The sequence below is a fragment of the Vanessa atalanta genome, chromosome 21 (assembly GCF_905147765.1).
Source record: "Vanessa atalanta chromosome 21, ilVanAtal1.2, whole genome shotgun sequence".
Taxonomy (NCBI): Eukaryota; Metazoa; Arthropoda; class Insecta; order Lepidoptera; family Nymphalidae; genus Vanessa; species Vanessa atalanta.
In genome coordinates this window covers 6,538,623-6,557,889 of record NC_061891.1, presented here as the reverse complement: position 1 = coordinate 6,557,889, position 19,267 = coordinate 6,538,623, and the positions used below count along the sequence as shown (strand labels likewise).

The following is a 19,267-nucleotide window of genomic DNA, read 5'->3' as shown; positions in this document are numbered from 1 at the left end:
GTAAAAGTTGTTTGTATGTAGAGGATAATGTTTGGAATTATTTTTATTACTGTTAAAAAGCTTCTACATTCCAAACTGCTATGTTATCATGTATATCATTTCATTTTCTTTATAAATAAATTGCACCCTTGCAAAATCGGGGCGGTTCGCTAGTAAAACATATTCTACATATTTAACCTGAAAATAAGATTAAGCGGTGCGTAGTTTACAAATCCGTATACGAAGCTGCGGCTACAATCTGGTCGTCTATAAAGGATCGCCAGCTGGTCCGTCGAGCTATCAAAACTTTAAGACACAATAGGTCTACAAGGCGATAACTAAGCCTATTCTTGTTTTTTTTATATAAGATTTTTTACCAAGAAAAAACAATTGGAGCATAATATGTATCAACATTTGTAACTATATCAATCAAAATTGAATTAAATTAATTATGATTTTTATCTATCAGGCTAAGTTAGAGAAATATCAGCAATGGCGTAAGTACCGATTACTTTTTAATGTTTTTCTCTAATTTATAGAAGCAGTTTTATTAATTTGTATTGCCTGTACAATATTTTCAAATATTCAATAAAATTGATAAATTTTATTGAATAATTGAAATGTTATTTTGACATGAGCTTAAATTTTTTTAACAGGCAACATTTTAACATTTTATTGATATTGTTGTACAAGTTAATAAAACTGCTTCTATTGATTAGAGAACATTACATTAGCTTTAAATAATTAATTTAATGATAAAAAATTGTGAACTTAGTATTTCTAGGCAGAATATATACAAAAATAATTATACTTTATTGACTTAAAATTATTAAAATTTAAATCGTGGAAACATTTGATTTTCTTGTCGGTTCAGCTTTACCTTTAATTCTAAATTTAATATGACGTTTTGAATCGTCTTCTATGTACTCGTACTTCTATTAAATTACTTGAGTGAAGAGTATTTTGATTTTTATTGAGTCTGATTTTTTGAATAAAAGCTCGAACCAGACGTAACCTCGGTCAGTACGATCTTACCCTTGCTGATCTAACCCCAACACAAATACTTTGTTTTATTATAATTATAAACTAATTGTTGCTCAATTGATTCCTAAAACCAGCAAATATAAATTTATCGAATACAGACCAAACCATTAAGCCAGAATATATCTGTCACTGAACGCAATATCAGACACAACAAATTTAATTATCATTTGAGACATAAATTTTATCGCTGATTTTAAACATTAATGTAAACTTTTATCAAAAAGGTATTTTAAAATCTAAAAATACATTCTTACCCTCTTAATTTCACTGAAATCGAATACGAAATGATAATTACTGGAACAAAGAATCATGACAAATCGTCTTATCGGATTCATGTTCTTACAACAACAGAATGCTTTTAGTAAATTACGCGATCTTTTTGCAGGAATATATATAGTTGGTAATCCTATGTTGTTCAACGCAATTACTTGTGACTGTAAGTAGGATTGCGGGTTCAGGATTTGTCTAAGTCATAAGATATAGTACGCATCAGTTTTGCCTTCGAATAGCAATTATTATATATTATTTCGGTAACACGAGTTAAGTATAGACATCAAATTCAGAAATTAATGTTGCATAAAGCTGCGTGCAGCTAATTAGGTTTTTCAGTTTCGCTTGTCACACACGTGCTTCACGTACATTTGTAGGACTCAATCGGCCTCAGTACGGAGTTCGTGACATCTTTATATGTTTTTTTGTTGTGGAAAAAAAAGAAAAATTCGAAAAACCCGTTGTTAAATAATGGGATTTTGTTGGTATTCACGTGGATGAGGGTTTTGTAAAAGCCCATCTGGGTAAAGAAGAAATAATTACGCCAAGAAGAAATACTTAGTATTGGTGTGTTTGATGGGTGTGTGACTTATAGTATTTACAGACACAAGAGACATAACATCTTAACTCGCAAGGTTGGCACCGCATCGTTCTCTCATTACCTAGTCTGCCTGTATCAAAAAAAAAACGCAATAGTTAGGGCAAAATTGATTATTTTTCTGGAAAACAATGACCAAAATTGAGCATAATGTTGTTTTAAAATAGTACAGCACAAATAAAATTACAATTTAATTGGTTAGAAAGGTACGAAGTAATCAACTAAGGATATGCGCTTACGACTTTTTATTATTATCTAAAGTCGCTGTCAGTTTGTGTCTCGAGTCAAAACAAACATTAGGAATAAGGCAGCTGATAAGAAATAGCAGATACCGCTGGAGCATGGAGTATGAATGGAACAAACATATCGTTTATAAGCTTATATTGAATCGTTATTTAAAATCGAATTGCATTTTTATTAGAAATAACGAAGAAACTAAACGAATCGCTTGAGTTTATGATGCCTTGGTAGCTATTGGCAACATTGTTCATTTATTTCAATTGTTCTTTATAAACTTTATTCCATCTAACTGATTAGATATTTTAACATTGTTAAAGATTAACAGGTCCAATGCACTACCAACAATTCTAACTAAATTATATTCAATTTGTTACCCTTTATACTGTAACACAGCAATGAAGACCTCCTGACTGAGTTTTAGCGGTCATAATAAGAATATCATCTTACGAACTCAGACAAAAAAATGTCCGAATTTTGAAACCGATAAACCCACTAAACTAACTATTAATTGTTACGTGGAGGACCAAGTATGAAATGGAAGGAAATAAGAATTTTCCATTTGTGTTAAAGATACTTTTACAAAAACCTTAGCACCTTAAAAAAACATCAAAATATTACTTCGTGACTTCATATGGGTTCTGTGCGTAACACCTTTTTTCAATTATTTAAATTACGAATGTAGCTTTACTAGTACCAAGTTTAAAAATTACGTTTTTATTACGTAAGTACATTATTAGATATTACGAGAATATATTTTATATAAAATTAAAACCAAAACAAGTGGGCCACCTTGGCCAAGAAATAAGCCAATTAACTTTGTAGGGACAGAAATTTTGTACTATTATTGTAAATATAATTATGTTAAAAACATTCCGAAGCGTGTTTCGTTCATTGAGTTTTTAAATATCCCTAACATCCTTTTTTTAAGAAAATAACAATAAATACCACGATTTCTATAAAAAAAAAATATTAAAAGTACACCTTATTATTTAATTTGAATGTCTTTGAAACAATATTATATTTTAAATATGAAAATCGAATCACAACTTGCAAAGCACTGCTTCCCTTAAATATAAGAGGTTTAATTATTTAAATGATAAGAAGTGACAAAATATGTATGTTACATATAATGCAAGTTATTATAATGCTTTCCGTTAAACAATCTTAATATTTATAACTGAAACTTATACAACAACCAATATGACTTTACATTGTTCAAAATAAACATCAAATAACATGACTTGTCACTTTTTTTTTTTTAAAGATTGTATAAATCACTCAATCCTTCGTAAGGTCAAAACAAAGAACCCATCAACCAAGCACCATTGAACATGCTCACTCACGTTTCCTCCAAAAAGGTCGTCCGATTGACCGGAAATAGTGGTGGTGTATTTACAACTTCCGACCCGGGGGATGGCGGGAAACCAATTAATAACTTTTATCGTTTCCGCTGTTGGCGTCTCGAACAATTAGCACGGACATAAAAATCTTCACGCCTGATTGGGAGGGTGACATGGAGTTAAGCCTTTTGGGATTTATTTTATCGAACCTGTTTATTGTCAATGGTATTAGTTGATATATAAATACATTTTTATTCGAAAAAATAAAATAAAATTGATTTTTATTATAAGATATAATTTTATCAAAAACAACAAGAAATATGTCTTACAAATGTTTATTGTTTCTTAAAAGAACGTTAATGTTTCTCTGTGCTAGACAAAGGCTTCATTGCATCTTGAGAAAAAGGTTTGAAAAAGAAAAATAATAAACTATTACACCACGCTGCTCCAATGAGGTTTGATATAAAGAATACACGTGTAGCAGAATTTAAACAGGCATATGACATTTTTAGCTTTATATCTCTGTACAGCAGTGTGCCATCTCATATACGCATGAAAACGTCCACGGGAATGATTCAATATAATTACTAAGAAAACTAACGGCGATATTTAAAGAGTATTAGACACTTATGTCTCTCTTTCTTACATTAGAGATTCGTCAGTCGAAAGAAGAAAAAAGAAGTTTATTTAACTAATTACAACCAAAACAACTATAACTAAAGTCGCAAGATGTTACTGTAGGCAGCGTTCTCAGTATTACTAAAACTGCTAACGACTTAAATTAACAAGGTTTTATACTAGAAACTCTTTCCGTACGCTTCTATCTTATCTAACAAAAAATATTTTAAATAAGTAATATTTATTCAACCTAGACGATGTTTGTAACCCAAGCACTTTTGTTAAGTAATACAGGCAGGCAGTTTTCCAGTCTACACAGAGTCACTTGAGCCAGTAATTGAATGATGCCAGCCCGCGGCGCGTGTCGTTTGCGGAAGCTCCACAAATCTACTTACATCCTCTTTGTATTGACTATCGCGAAACCTTCATCTACGAAACCATCCCAAAACATTTAATCAAATACGTAGCAGAATTTATTAGCAGCCGTTTAAAAAATATCTTCAATAAATAATGGTTGTATAATAAACCATAATATGTAAGGTATATTTTTTATAAAATGCCCCATTAGAAAATATTGCGTATATAAACACACGGCAATTGTTAGCATTCGTTGGTTTCAATGCAAGATTTATTATCAATAAATCTATTTACATAAGAATTAACATTAAGGCCTTAAATATAGACAAATAAAAACTGAAAATAGTTACTGCACAAGTCATGACCGCGTGCTATGGTGGCAAGAATGCTAGCAGCATTTCCCCGTTGAATCGCAATTAAGATCCTCTGGCCAAAAAATGTACCAGCCCTCCTGTCACCAGTAGAGGTAATAAGGCGAGGTGTTATACTTTTAAACCATTAATTAGTGGATATTAGACACAGAGCAACTATTTATTGCTGTAACAATATTTTGCTGGACAATCCAAGCTGGGGATGTAAAAATACACTTTTGGTGATCCATATTAAATGTACAGTTTTTATTGAAATAAACTAACACGGCTCAATATTCAATGATTCATATTTATATAATGTATTAAAATGTAAGGCTTAGTCGCAGTCTAAGCCCTTTTTTAAGAAAAACTTACGCAGTCAAATAGGGTTAAAGATGGTTTACATGGTATGAGTTTTCCTAATCGACCAATGAAGGATACAGCTTGAGATAAAATACCTTATCCAATAATTTGAGATGAATGTATATCGCTTATGCGCCTTGGGGCCTTCGTAATGACATCACAGTGCGATAGGCACTCCCGTTCGCATCCAGAGATTTTTATCGAAAATGTTATACTCACACAGCGGTTTTTATAGCTATCGATAGCTGCTTACGATAAGCGCTTTAATGCTTAACGGGCAGAGACCAAGAAAAACTGAAGCAAAACCAAAACGTAACAAAACAATAACAGTTTTCATCAAAATTGTTTATATTTACAAAAAGAAAGCGACCAAGAAAAAACTAGTTATTCTAGATATTTTGAATTTTCATTTCTCATTAGTAATTTTGGTACTAAATAAAGAACTTAGTTTAGTATTTAGATTATAATAAGAGACCGGATTATATGCATTTACATATTTGCATAGTTAGCGTATTCAGTGGTCATTGCTTATTAGGTAGGCAACCTAGGTAATTACATTATTGCTAGCCAAACCTATTAAGTGCACGACTATTAGAGCGCACTCAACGGCCTCGCGTCTTTTGTTTCGGTCGGAAATCGAACGAAACAGCAGTCATAACGTCACAAGTTCAATACTGCCCTATACGTTACCTAAGAGAATGTGGAGCAATCCTTTTCCAATTATAAAAATATTTTGAATGATTAAAGATACAATGCTACTACTGAACATTTGGATTGGAAGAATTTTAATTGTTTAATCGTCAATGAGGTTTTTAAATTTAAATATCAACAAATTGTATTGAGATTTCAAAAATATAATAATGAACACGTACTTTTTTGTTTAAATTCAAATTATCTTAATTATAAAATCTTTTTTTGCCAAAATTTTAATTACGTTCTAAATTCTAAACTAGACACTGCTTCTAATGGGAATGTACTTTAAGACGTAATTCAGAAACGTACCTAATATAATATAAAAAACGTATAAAAAACGTTTCGTTTTAACGGGCACGTATGTATGTGACTTTAAGGGCTCATGGCTCGTCAAAAACAATCAGATAATGATGAACAATAACGATTCCTTAAATATAGGGTGCATGATATCGTTTTATATGAACTGGTAATGCGTATAGCAAAACGTCATAACGTATTTAAAATTATGAAAAAAAAACTTAATTTTTTTTGTTATAGGAGGTAGTTTTAATAAACTTTTACTCGGAAATTCAAGTTAGGTTCTTGTAAAAAAATGTGTATGCCTGACACGTTTTGAGGTTCAACCACGAGTCTTCGATAAAAAGTTTCTTGTTTCGACTTCAGAAAGTTTTACGCTAATAGTGCAGTACAGGCAAGTGATCTGTCGACGGTAGTGACTTCGATTACTAGTAAATATTTTTATACATTGGGATATTGATTGTATTACTAAGTATAATATGTAACTGCCGCAGTTTTATTATTGACAATTTTAAATGTTTTGGTAATAATATTCATAAATCATCATTTATTCTGTTGCACGAGATAATTATACTATATATATTTATGTTTTAGTTTGAAGAGCAAAGAACACAATATAACATATCTCATTCTCATTATCAGTATCCTAACTAATATTATAAATTCGACAGTTAGTTTGTTTATTTGTTACGCTTTCATGCTTTAACTGCTGAACCGTTTATCAAGAAATTAACATACTTGTTTTCAGGGATACAGATGACTAAAATATCTAACACCTGCCTCCCCTGGAGGAATATGGAATGCTGTAAGGAATAATCTATACTTCTATAATTATAATAGCATAAATGTGAAAGTCACTGTGTCTGTCTGTATGTCGCTCTTTTACTGCCAAACCAATGAACCGAATTTTATGAAATTTGGTATGAAGCAAACTTGAACTCCAACGAAGACAAAGCCTTCTTTCTTTGCCTAACACATAACAACCAACCCCTAAAACGCGAGCGAAGCCGCGGGCGACAACTAGTATTATGTATTGTATAGTAGAGTGAACGACGTCTCATTAAATGTGCATAAAAACAAAAGCTAAATTCACTTGCAAAATCATCATTACATCAAGTCGTAATTCTAGAAAATCTCGACGTCAGACCGATAGTAGCCAAAGAGCCCTCTTCCAGTGTGTGTTGAAACGAGCGAAACTTTTCTAATTAACTTGGCTAAAAGTTTTTTCGTTAACGACGTTCGGACCGAAGTGGCTTTTGTAGTTCGTTGTCTCGAAGCTCTCTCCGACACGTTTGCGTCTTGTTTAGCTCATCTTGGAGTTACGTAACTTTTTCACATGTCGAAAACTAATTATATGTTTTGACAATGCTTAAAACAATTGTTAAATTTGTAGTATATTATGGTAAAAATTAAAATTAAAAATATAATTTATTCAACATCTAATCTAAAATAATAATAACTATCCATAAACATTTTAGAAAGAGTTCTCTGTTTTTTTCATGTACGGAAGAATTATTTAAGTATCATCATCATCCCCCTTATCCCAATTTTATTTGGGGTCGGCGAAGCATGTCGTCTTCTTCCATATTTCTCTGTCTGACGTCATCTCACAAGTAATAATCTTTCCAGCCATATCGTCTTTCACACAATCCATCTATCGTTTCTTTGGTCGTTCCCTTCCTCTATAACCATCCACGTCCATGCTAAAGACCTTACTCATAACATTGTTCAATTATAATTAATTAATTCAGGTAGAAATAGGTAGTACAGATTAGTACATTACCATAAATATTTCTGTTTCTAAGTAAGAAATTACAAATAACCCCAGTTAGATTATGACAAATCAATAAAAAATGGACATTTTTTATTGTTTCTATATCAAACTAAATTTACTAATGAAGCAGTCTCAATGTTACTTTGTTACCTAACTTTCTAACTCCGTTTGTTGCTAAGCTGCGTTACCTGAAAGATATGACAAAATTCGACTCAAACTTTGAATCTAAAATATTTTCCAAAAGTATTGTGGTATGATTAAGTCTGAATTGTCTATCATTACATTTTACCTTTTTTTCCTTTTTTAAAACTAAACTATTTTGTATATTTATAAGCCTATCAGAATTTAGAATTTACTTACTTACTCGGTATAGTTATTTTTGAAGTTAAAGATATGGACTAACGTGAAAAATGTTCCAAAATGTTTGCCTAATTAGAAAACTCCTTCATGCTGTAGGTATAATCCATTTCATTTGCTTTTTCTGTAATATCCAAACAAACTTTAAATTAATAAATAAATTTTATCAGAACTCAGAACTAAAATTTCAAAGTAATATAATTTCAAGTTCAATAAAAACTGTAAAGCATAAATAGATTCGTGAAAGTTATCATAGATATTTTACCTCAAAATATCTCATTTTTTTATTTTTATACAGCTTAGTTTAAAAAACTAAATCTTCATCTATATTATTCGTCTATGCTTCCTTAGATGTTTTATGTGAAAACATCTTCAAATAATTATTTTTAATTAGGTTGTGTAAAAAAAGTTGTTTAATTTTATCCCTGGTAAAAATACTGAATTTAAATAAAATAAACAAACGAAACAAAGCATTAGGGTTTTAATGTTAAATACATCATTACGGTATGGATCCATAACTAGAAAGGCTTATCTACGTTCTGGTTCATTTATATAGTGTTATTTGATGCCGTTTTTGGACAATTAAAATAGCACCATACTAAATCATAAGTGCTCGGGTGAGATACGTCTCTTTTACTTGAAAGTCTAAAAATCGACACTAAATGCGTTATATCGAACATAAAAAAATAAAGTAGTTCAATATGCCAAGGAAAAGTGAAAAAAAAATACTACGATCAGTTTTATTAAATATTTCCCTTGTGGCTTTATATAAGCCCATATAGGTAGGTACAACGCAATCATATTCTACTGCCAAACTTATGTTATATTATGTACCGGTTTGAAGGGTGAATGAGCTAGTGTAACTTCCAAGGTTGGTGGCGCATTGGCTTTGCAAGGAATGGTTAATTTTTCTTACAAAACTATGTCTTTGCAGTTGTGACCACTTACCATCAGATGGCCCATTTGGTCTTCTGCGTGCCTTTATTTTAAAAAAATATATACACTGTCCGTGTAACAAATTACATATTGAAACAATTATTTAAAGACTATTTATTAAACTATCATTTAATTCGGATAAACAGAATCAATATAGCACAGAACACGTGAATCTTGACATAAAAACCCGTGCAAGCAATTAGTTTTCACGTGCATAATAATATGTGTCGGTAAAATTCTGACACATGTCTGCGAAATTTATTACTTATTTACTTACAATTATTTCTTGTATTTTATTCATTTGTTTTAGGCATAAAATATATAAATAAAACAAAGTTATCAACTCTCAAAATTATTATTAACACTCACTTCGTTTACACTATTCGTTTAGATCACAAATGCTTAAACAGATATCAACAAGATAAGGCTTTTACTGATTATGTTACATCTTAAAACACACTATGTATTTATGTAATCCAGTTAAATAAAACTAAGATAAGGTACAGCTACCTACAGAAAATAGTGGAAAAATATTGGTACTAAGTAATTTCCTTGTGTTTTTTTTTACTTATTATTTTTAGGAAAGTGGACTGAAATCAATTCAATGGTATTCACAGCGAGACACCGACACTTATTATATTTATTTTTTTTTCAAAAATCAGCAAAATTGATTCAGGAAGTAAATTTTTCATAAGAGCAAATTTCTATTAAATATTAATTTTTGTATGAATTGATTTCCCCAGGTAACAAAATGACATATAAGTAACCTATAATACATTTTTTTCTTAAGAAAATAAATTTAAACAGTTGACGTTAAAAAAAAAGAACAATAAAACCGTAACAAAAATTAATAAGACTTAATACTATAGAATACAAATATAAGCCAAGACTAATTTAAATTATTCTTAACACAGATAATAAAGAAAAATAACAATACTATTTTGAAACGCGACATAGGTAATACTGTACGAATGAGAACGTCAAATTGTTCACCTTAACAGATCTCTGAAGGTTGCATTTTCCTGTATTTAGTAATAAATTAACTTAAGCTAGTATTCATTTAATATAATCCCAAGAAATAAGCTTGAACTAAAATTTTCGATAATACTAATAAGTAACATTTTGCATTTATAAAGTGTATCCTAAGCCTAATTATCAACAAAAAAGATACTGCTCATTACCAAAGGTTCGAAATTCTAGTTAATAACTAAACATCATTGTTTCAATGTTAAAATGTAACTAAACATCATTCGGATAGTCAAAATTAGAATACGCGTAAAAAACACACGCACACACACATATAAAACATTCGTAAGATTTTCAGCTCAATTAAATGCCATATAGTATACTTCTCACAGAATACACAATATATAGCCTATCTTAAATCTCTGAGCTATCAAAATGTGCATGTAATCCGGTGTAGTCGTTTCAGGAGAGCACGAATGTAGGACGTCTTAAATAATGCGATTTTAGTCCAGTATTTTTTTGTATATAAAATAGGCTATTTGACAATGCGAAAAATAAAGTGTTAATTATTGTAATCAGTATACATTATGAGTTCAAAAATGGTTATTTATTAACGAAAGTTGAAAATAATAATTAATTTATTCAAAAATCCATAAATACACGTGACACGAAACGCTCCTGATTGGTCGGGCTTATGATGACGTCACTTGCTGGTTAAACGCGCTATTTAAATATGGAATTTTTATTTTTATTTTTTATCAGCAAATATGAACTAGAATTCAAAACAAAAACAACTTTTACTGGATTCCTTAACCTCAACCAAATAATATAAAATGGATTCTAAAAACTAGTCAAATAGCCTATTATATACAAAAAAATGGCCGAGAAATGCAAATGAACCGAGACGGTTGATTTTTTTATATGTTTACACAAGGAGGGCAAAGAAAAGCTTGAAATTGTCAACTTTGTCGACGATGGTGTGTTTGCAACCATCTTGGAAAAAGGGTAAATTTAATTATTTTTTTTCAATAACTCGGCTGTGCGTCATGATACGAGAGTTACGATAAGATACATTTTTGTTGCTTCATTTATGCTCTGCAATTAAGGTATCTACTACACATTTTTAATCTACCGTTCTTTGTATTGAGTTATCGAGCGTAAAAATAAAAAATCAGACTTCTCGGTTCATTTGCCATTCCAAATGTAGGTATATAATGATTGGACTATTTACCGCATCCGACAAACGATGCATCCTTTTGACGTATTGAACTTTTATTTTGATATTTTTTCCCTGTAGACATAGTTCATAATTATGTCGCTCGTATGTATAAAATCTTAATTAAGTTGAAGATGCAATAAAATTAGTAATCAAACAACTAGTTCGCCCAACTTTATCTCGAAAAGCTTAATAAAACTACTTGATATGTCTATATTTTTGTATTATAGAGGACGTTGTTTATTAATCTTATTTATAATAAAATAAACTAGAAAACAGTTAATCATACTATTGCCCTCATAAAAAAATAAAATGAATGTCTTGAAGGAATTTCCCAAAATTTAAAATATGTGTTTTAATTATTATAAAGTACAATAAAGTGATACACAATAACATATATAGAACAGTATCATAACACACACATATAATTATATTTATTAATTTTTAGCACCCATTGTCACTAATCAATTCATATACTTGAAAAAATAATTAATTACAAACTAATGCTACATCTTAAGTATTTAAGCACACAGAATATAAGTAAAAACAAAAATTAAGTATCTGAACAACAACTTAAAATCTCTAACTAGTAAATAGTTTAATCCGCATATTTTTTTCTTCAGAACAAAACTATCCAGCCCGTAGATTATGACTAGGAAAAAGAACATAGATCGATATGTGCTTTCTCCGATGCTGTATGAAAAAAGAATATGTCAACAAAAAGGATTTCATATTTATAATACTTACATTATTGTAATAGTCCAATCAAAGAAGGAGTTAAGATAAACAAACCTTACATTAACAAATTCCATACGATTTGCTAATATTATGCACCACAAAATAAACAAAGTAAACATTTGTAATACTTACTTTAATTTTACTACCCATGTACAAAGAATAACTTTTCCGATATTCTTAACGCCATATTTTACCATAAAATATTCCACATCTCGATCAATCTTAATAGCTCGTCAACTCAATGTCAAAGTTCTATATTGGTACTCTACTCCTTCTGTGATTGGGATAAGTTATAGATATATCCCTAACCTTTTAAAATCTACTTAATTTTAAACGGAAACTTCGTCCTTTACAACAAAACTCAAAAACTTGTCTTAGTTGTCTAAACCAAAACTAAATCAATGATCACGTAAACCAGCAGTGATCAACAAATGCCCCGAAGGTTTGATAATGGCAATTCCATGAATCACTAAAAACTGTCTCAACTAATCCTAAAATATTTGGCAGTGATAGGATTTATATTATAATCGGCAATTAATTATAGGATGTATATAAAATTTATCACGTTTTACATCTATCTTGATAGTTTGGAAGCCACCACCTTCTTAAATTCCTATAAACACTTGGCTTTTCGAATATTTCCTTGTTGTGAAGAGCTCCACAAACAGCGCAAACATTACTTGTTTCGGTCGGATCATAGTACGTGTAAGACGATTTCCATAGGAAGAATTGATTATATTCTTTGCTTGACATAAGTTTAGCTATCATATTTGCCAATGCAGTAGGTGATGCACTGCGGGCGTTTAAGTAAGATCCAGGTGGAAGGAATCTGTAAAAGAAAATAACATGTATAAAATCAATACTATTTGGAATATCTCCTTAATATAATCGTAATATATTTTTTATTAACACTAATAGTAGTGCCTGCAGTATATTTATTATCTTTTAATTGTGTTCTTCGATTCCTTAAACATTTTTAAAGTATAAAATATAATATATTTTTTAAATTAAAGAGATTATCCAAGTTATAGACTAAATCGTCTAAAATACGAACTTACCTAGAATAATCAGCCCCACCAAGAACAATAGGTACTGCATCGTGCTGTAATGCTGTTAGAAGTTTTTCCGTTACATAATCTGTAGATAAGGAATTTTCAAAAGAGAGATAGAAAAAATAATTACTCTCTAAAATAGAATCGCAACTATTCTTTTGATGTCGTGGACACTTTAGTGGTCCACAGGCTCCGTATATGTCAAGCGTCAAACCATGGGCACGTAGCGCTCTTCTTAACTGATGAGCATACTCTCTTCTGCCGCTTCTACTCGAGCAGTGTGATACAAACCAAGCTACAGCCTTACTTTTATTTTGTAATTTTGTTTCTAAGTATTCATCATTTAAAGTCTTGCTCACAGCCCAATTCATTTTCTCTCGCGGTCCTACAACTTCTCCATCAGAATTCCGTATTTGAATGTATGGGTAAGGTATATCTGAATCTAGTCTGTACGTCGAAGTCCAATTGAAGAAGCCATCAAAAATATCATCGCAAACTGGATAATTATCAGCTGATTCCATGTTAAAATATATAAATTTTTGGCGCTGTGATCGGGTTTTGGGTAATTGTGATTTTGTAAGAGTGTCAATGTTACGCCCATTAAAAGCTATTGCATCAAACTTTGATGTGTCACCACCAAAAAAATTTCTGTCACTCGTGACATAACAATTTATCTTCGAACAGTTTTTATCAATAAACGCTCTCTGACCGTCCCCAAAATAATAAAATGGTGCAAAGTTATGGGGCGTCCAAAGGAGTATGTATTTAACATCTTTCTGCAATCTATCCACCTTCCTATACACTTCTGTGTATCTGTGATCGCGAGCAACATTTTCAAGTGCTTCGTTAACTAAACTTTCGTTATCAATAATTAAATTATCATTCTCTACCAATTGGATCCAAATAACTGATATCATAAAGCTAATACATGTTATAATTAGGAGTAATCTTATCGAGAATAATTGTCTTAATAACGTCAGGAGGCGCAAGCGCAGGGATATGGGACGAGGCATCTTCTTCGCGTCATGTTCGAGCAACTTTGTTAATTTTTGATTCCTACGAGTTTTCCGCCAGTATTTTTGAATAAACGATGAAATTTTGATATGTTTGTTGTATTTTGGTATGATGTCTGAAACAAGTAAAGCAATTTTAGTATAATTTAAAATATGCTTAACAATCTCGTTTTACTGCCTAACATTATAACAGAAGATATACAGAATTATTTTTGCAAGTGTGCGTGGAAAGTAGATTTACGGTACAACGTTCTAAGGAATCCTCTTCCGACGAGCTTTTACGATGATTTGGTCGAGGTTTTTTGTTTTCAGTTTTGAGAAAAATAAGTCTCATAATATGTTTAGTGATAGTGGGTGTAATTAATAATTAAAAATAATTATTATTAACAAGTTGTTAATACGTCAATAATTAATAATTAAAGTGTCAGTTCTTTTGGCGAATTAACAAAAAGTAACATCAAATTGTATTCTATAATATTCCACGCGCTCTAATTTATGATTTGAGACCCTAACCATTTAAAATTGTACGTTATTGTTATGTCCTTGACAATGTGTGCGTAATTTACAGAGTGACTTAGGACGTAAATAAATTTAACAACATTATTGTTAGCTTTGTGCCACTATTCATAAACATAAAAATGGTCAATATGATCTTTCTATATACTATCATATAATATACAAATTATAAACATACAATAGTAAATGCGTTTTGAAAAAATAAAATGACATAAATAAATCAAAAAACATCATGAAAAGTTAATCGCTAAACTAACCGCTTCATAATATTATTATGATAAATATTTTAATTTCGAATTCAACGTGGTCATAAGTGATGCAAATAAAACTTGTATTTTTTATTAAAAAAGTGGTACCCAATTACATTATTACAATAATCAGAATGACTATTCTAACAATAGATAAATACATACAGATAATATAAAATAAAAATTGGAAGTTAAAATAAAGTCAGCAGTACGATTCTGTAAGTATTCACTTCGTATCTTAGGTACTCGTGAAATATTGACAACTGGCTTTAAGTAATACGCCATTTTGATACGTCTATCGCATAAAATTTAAAATTATTATAGTTAATGTCACATAAATCACATCCCTACTGATCCCTACATTCAAAACGCCAATTTCACACACCCACACACATAATGAATACCATAGATTATTTTAGATCTCAACCAGTGATTTCACGTGGACTCAAGGTCAAAGCTATTTATTTACCTTTACTGTCAGTAGAATAAACAAAACTATAAGATTTGCGAGTGCACTTGCGTCAGATACTATGTAAATTTTTAAGTCTGGAATACGACGAAGATTTACAAAAATAAATTGAAGTTACATTAATTTATTATTATTATTATAATTATTTCAATTCTTACTAATATTTTCCATAAAATATGCTTATACTGAAACATTATGCCGCAATTTCTTTATTTTAGGAATAGTCAAGGTAAAGCGAAAAGCCCGCGAGATTTGGGTCACGATTCCATGCACCTACTCAAACTGACGACTGACTGACTCAAATTGGCTTAAAATACTTACATGTCTAATATTTTTGTGAGATTTATCATCAGTTATTAAATTATTATGTTAATTAACATTTAAATATCACAAACAGAACCCATCGGCATTAATATTAAAATATGTTGCCCATAAGAACGAGTATTAAAAAATTGCTTGTTCACTTGTAAAATCGAGACGAACCACAAAATGATATTATAAATAATTTGCATAATATTTTGCGATAAGTTCGTTTATTAACCATATTTTATTATAGTACAGATTATTAATTGTTTCGATAGTTTTTGTCTGTGACAATAATTTAATTCAAAATATATTAAATTTACATAAAATGTTAAAATAAAATACTCTGTGTTTACACGACTTTCGCTCTTATACCATGAAGCGCACCTGTTGTTACGCCATGACATTCCGTATCCGTATAATCCAACCAAACGAACAGCAAGCAGATTCACCGTAAGCACGACTTTTTAATTTAGTAAGGTATGTTTACGCATGCGCAATGAATTCGAAATATCATTTTCTGGAACAAAAATATCTTGCAAATAACACTGGATTCACTATTATTAACATGGAACTAAATTTATTGTAGGTTTTATTATTTATTAACGTTCTTAACTCGCGTTTGTGTGTTGTAATTTGAGGTTTGTTTTGTTTTGAATATTTTATCCCCTCTCTGCGGATGGAGCATGGGCTAGCACGGCGCACGCCCGGCAACTGACGTTTTCAAGGTCAATAGACCGTGAACTTATGACATAGCTATCTACAACCCAGCATTGAAAAATTATAATTATGGACGTTTGTTTTTTTAATGTACATAAACAGGCATATGGAATATAATAAGGGACTTAGATAAATTGTGTGAGTAACACCATTTATTTATTGAAACAGCACATTATAATTATTTATTAGGACGTTTTATGACATTTGATTCTCCTAAAAATAAAATATACAGGTAAACCTAAAAGTAAAAAGTTCATTACTGATTATTTACCATTCAATTAAATTATTATCTATAAGTATAAATAATACTTATTTATAATAATTTAATTTAATAAAGCATAACAAAAAAAAATGTCAACGTTTATAAGTAAAAGAGATAAATGAACATTAGTCATAATCTTAATCTCAGCATACAATAAGTTAGTATAATTGCATATTACAAGCTCACACAAATATTGAATATTAGATACATATTTTACCGTATATAATGAGGATAGTGACAGAAAATATTATTTCAACATTTATTATTCATTGTTTTCGGCTACGTACACATTTTTGTTAACAAACGCGTTAAGCATACATGAAAAAGTAGTGCAATTAAATATTCATCGTACAAATCTTATATATCTTACAAAATCTTCCATTACTATAAAGAATAATTCTCCAAATCGTAAAAACGTACAATGTATTTGTATGCTTAGATTAAATTTTGCATTCTTGTTTCATTTAAGTGTTAAAAGTTCTCGCACTCAGTTCATTTCGAGTAATTAAATCTCGGTTTCAAGATAACAGACGGTCATAAAACTAAAATGTTTTAATAGATTTGAGATATTTCTAATAGGAAAAACTCGTTTGTTTTCAATTGTTCTATGATGCTGCCCATTTTAAAACATATTATAAATCCGTAATAAAGCACCTTCATTTTGTTACTCTATATTTATTTTTTAAAATTCCCATAGAAGTTAAGACAATTTTCAACCGACTCCAAAAATAAGGTTTTTGGATGTTTAATTTTTAATATAATAAGAACTCCTTCAAATATAAACCGATTTCTTGAATTATTTTTTATTCAAAAGAGATTTATTCTGAAATTATCTTCTGTCATTTAAATTTCGTTAAGATATGATTATTAGTTTCAATGAAGACCACAGAACTCTTCAATGAATATCAGACAATCAACCGCGTTTACTGCTGTATTATTTTTTGGAGCAAATTATATATTATATTAAAAAGGGCTGAAACCAGAAATTCGTCTTTTAATGAACTAGATCGAAGATATAAAAATATACAGCCACTGAAAAAAAAACGTTTAATAGTCAATATTATTTATGTATTCGTTGCGTTTTTGAAATAAAATATACAATACAATAAATATACTTACGTATAATAAAAAATAAATGAAAACGACACAATATTTTATAAACATTTTACTTTTCAAAACAAATAGAGATTAGCTAATGTTCTGATTAACAATGAACCGCTGCATATAAATTTTACACACAAAACCGCACTATTTTTACAACGCAACGCTAAACACTAAACCGCCTTGACTCTAGTATGGTACCAACTATGTATAAAGGATTTGTCATACATATGTTACAGAACATATACCGATAGAAGTTCCATTGGACTATTTTTATTAGGAAAATGGAAAGGCACCTGTGCCAGCAAGTTATACTAATCATAGACATTGGCACCGTAAAGTTACAATACATTTATGGTCTTCTCGACATTAAAAAAAAAAAAAAATTATTGTACTTATATAATATGTTGATATGGAAGAGCGGGGCCACCAGACACAAGTACTAGTCCTGAATAATAAGGTTTTGGTTCCTGGCCTGTATAGTTTAAGTTCATTGTATTTAACATAAAGAACAATTTAAAAAAAATACGGCAATCCAAATATGGAATGATTTTATGATGAGATATTGATTATTATTTTTTTTGTTTAATCAACAATACTTCTGGAATATTTATCAAAAGCTGGTACAATAAAATTAACACACATTTTTTTAATCGAATTCAATCCAGCACCCAGAACTTGAACGCAGTATCTCGAGGTCGGCAGCTTTATAACATAGCAACTAGAGTCTAGACGAACGGCAGTCTTTGTCTTTGTAGTACGTGATTTAATCACATAAAAACCGCCGATGCTCCATGCCATTGCTAATATATTTTCTGTTCCGTGTTAAACATTAACGCATTTCCACATCTCAATTACAGTTTAAATGGTTTATATGAACGAACGTTACGAAAATACTAATTAAAATCGAGAATTGCGTACTTCAATTTAGTATCGATAGCGCGCGTTTCGTGTATACATATATGTGTGTGTGTGTTTTTCAACTAATACTAAAATACCATTCAAAGACAGTAAATTCACCAAGAAAATTATAATAAAATAAGGGATTTTAATAGTACAGTGGGCTTATAAAAAAAAGGGCGTTGTCAATCTGTACTTTATTTTGTGATTTATATACTTCACCATCACCAATCTGGGGAACTAAGATTTTTTAAGATTTAAGGGTTATGTTCGCCCTTGGGACACGACCATACTAAGCATTGCTGTTAGGGGGTACAATACGTAATGTAGATAATGATACGTAGTTAAGAAATCTAAGTAAAAAGAACACGTATGTATACTAAACTCATTTACAGCCATTTTCGTCATAAATAACAATTCCTTATAAGAATTGAGAATTTAAGTGCTGATTTCATTGACATATAAATCTCGTTTTACCTGTTCCGATCATTCTGTACTTGCTAACTTATAACAGTTATCTGATAAATGACTAATTACTTGCGTGTCA

At 30.2% G+C, this 19,267-nt stretch overlaps 1 protein-coding gene across 1 annotated transcript; it reads right to left on the bottom strand.

The window, feature by feature from the left end:
* Positions 1–11,826: 11,826 nt before the first annotated feature.
* Positions 11,827–16,433, bottom strand: LOC125072295 (alpha-(1,3)-fucosyltransferase C-like). Its single transcript, XM_047682867.1, has 3 exons — positions 16,125–16,433; positions 13,195–14,299; positions 11,827–12,965 (listed from the first exon to the last, which is right to left on the bottom strand). The coding sequence occupies exons 2-3, from the start codon at positions 14,199–14,201 to the stop codon at positions 12,698–12,700; spliced, it is 1,275 nt and encodes a 424-aa protein (XP_047538823.1). The 5' UTR covers positions 14,202–14,299; positions 16,125–16,433; the 3' UTR covers positions 11,827–12,697.
* Positions 16,434–19,267: the final 2,834 nt, after the last annotated feature.

What these genes read in the sequence shown, in the direction of transcription:
- LOC125072295 (XM_047682867.1), bottom strand. Translation starts at nt 14,201, where the DNA reads ATGCCTCGTCCCATATCCCTGCGCTTGCGCCTCCTGACGTTATTAAGA. An exon ending in GGTGGGGCTGATTATTCTAG is followed by an intron (nt 12,966 to 13,194) that starts GTAAGTTCGTAT and finishes TTTCTTTTACAG; the next exon opens with ATTCCTTCCACCTGGATCTT.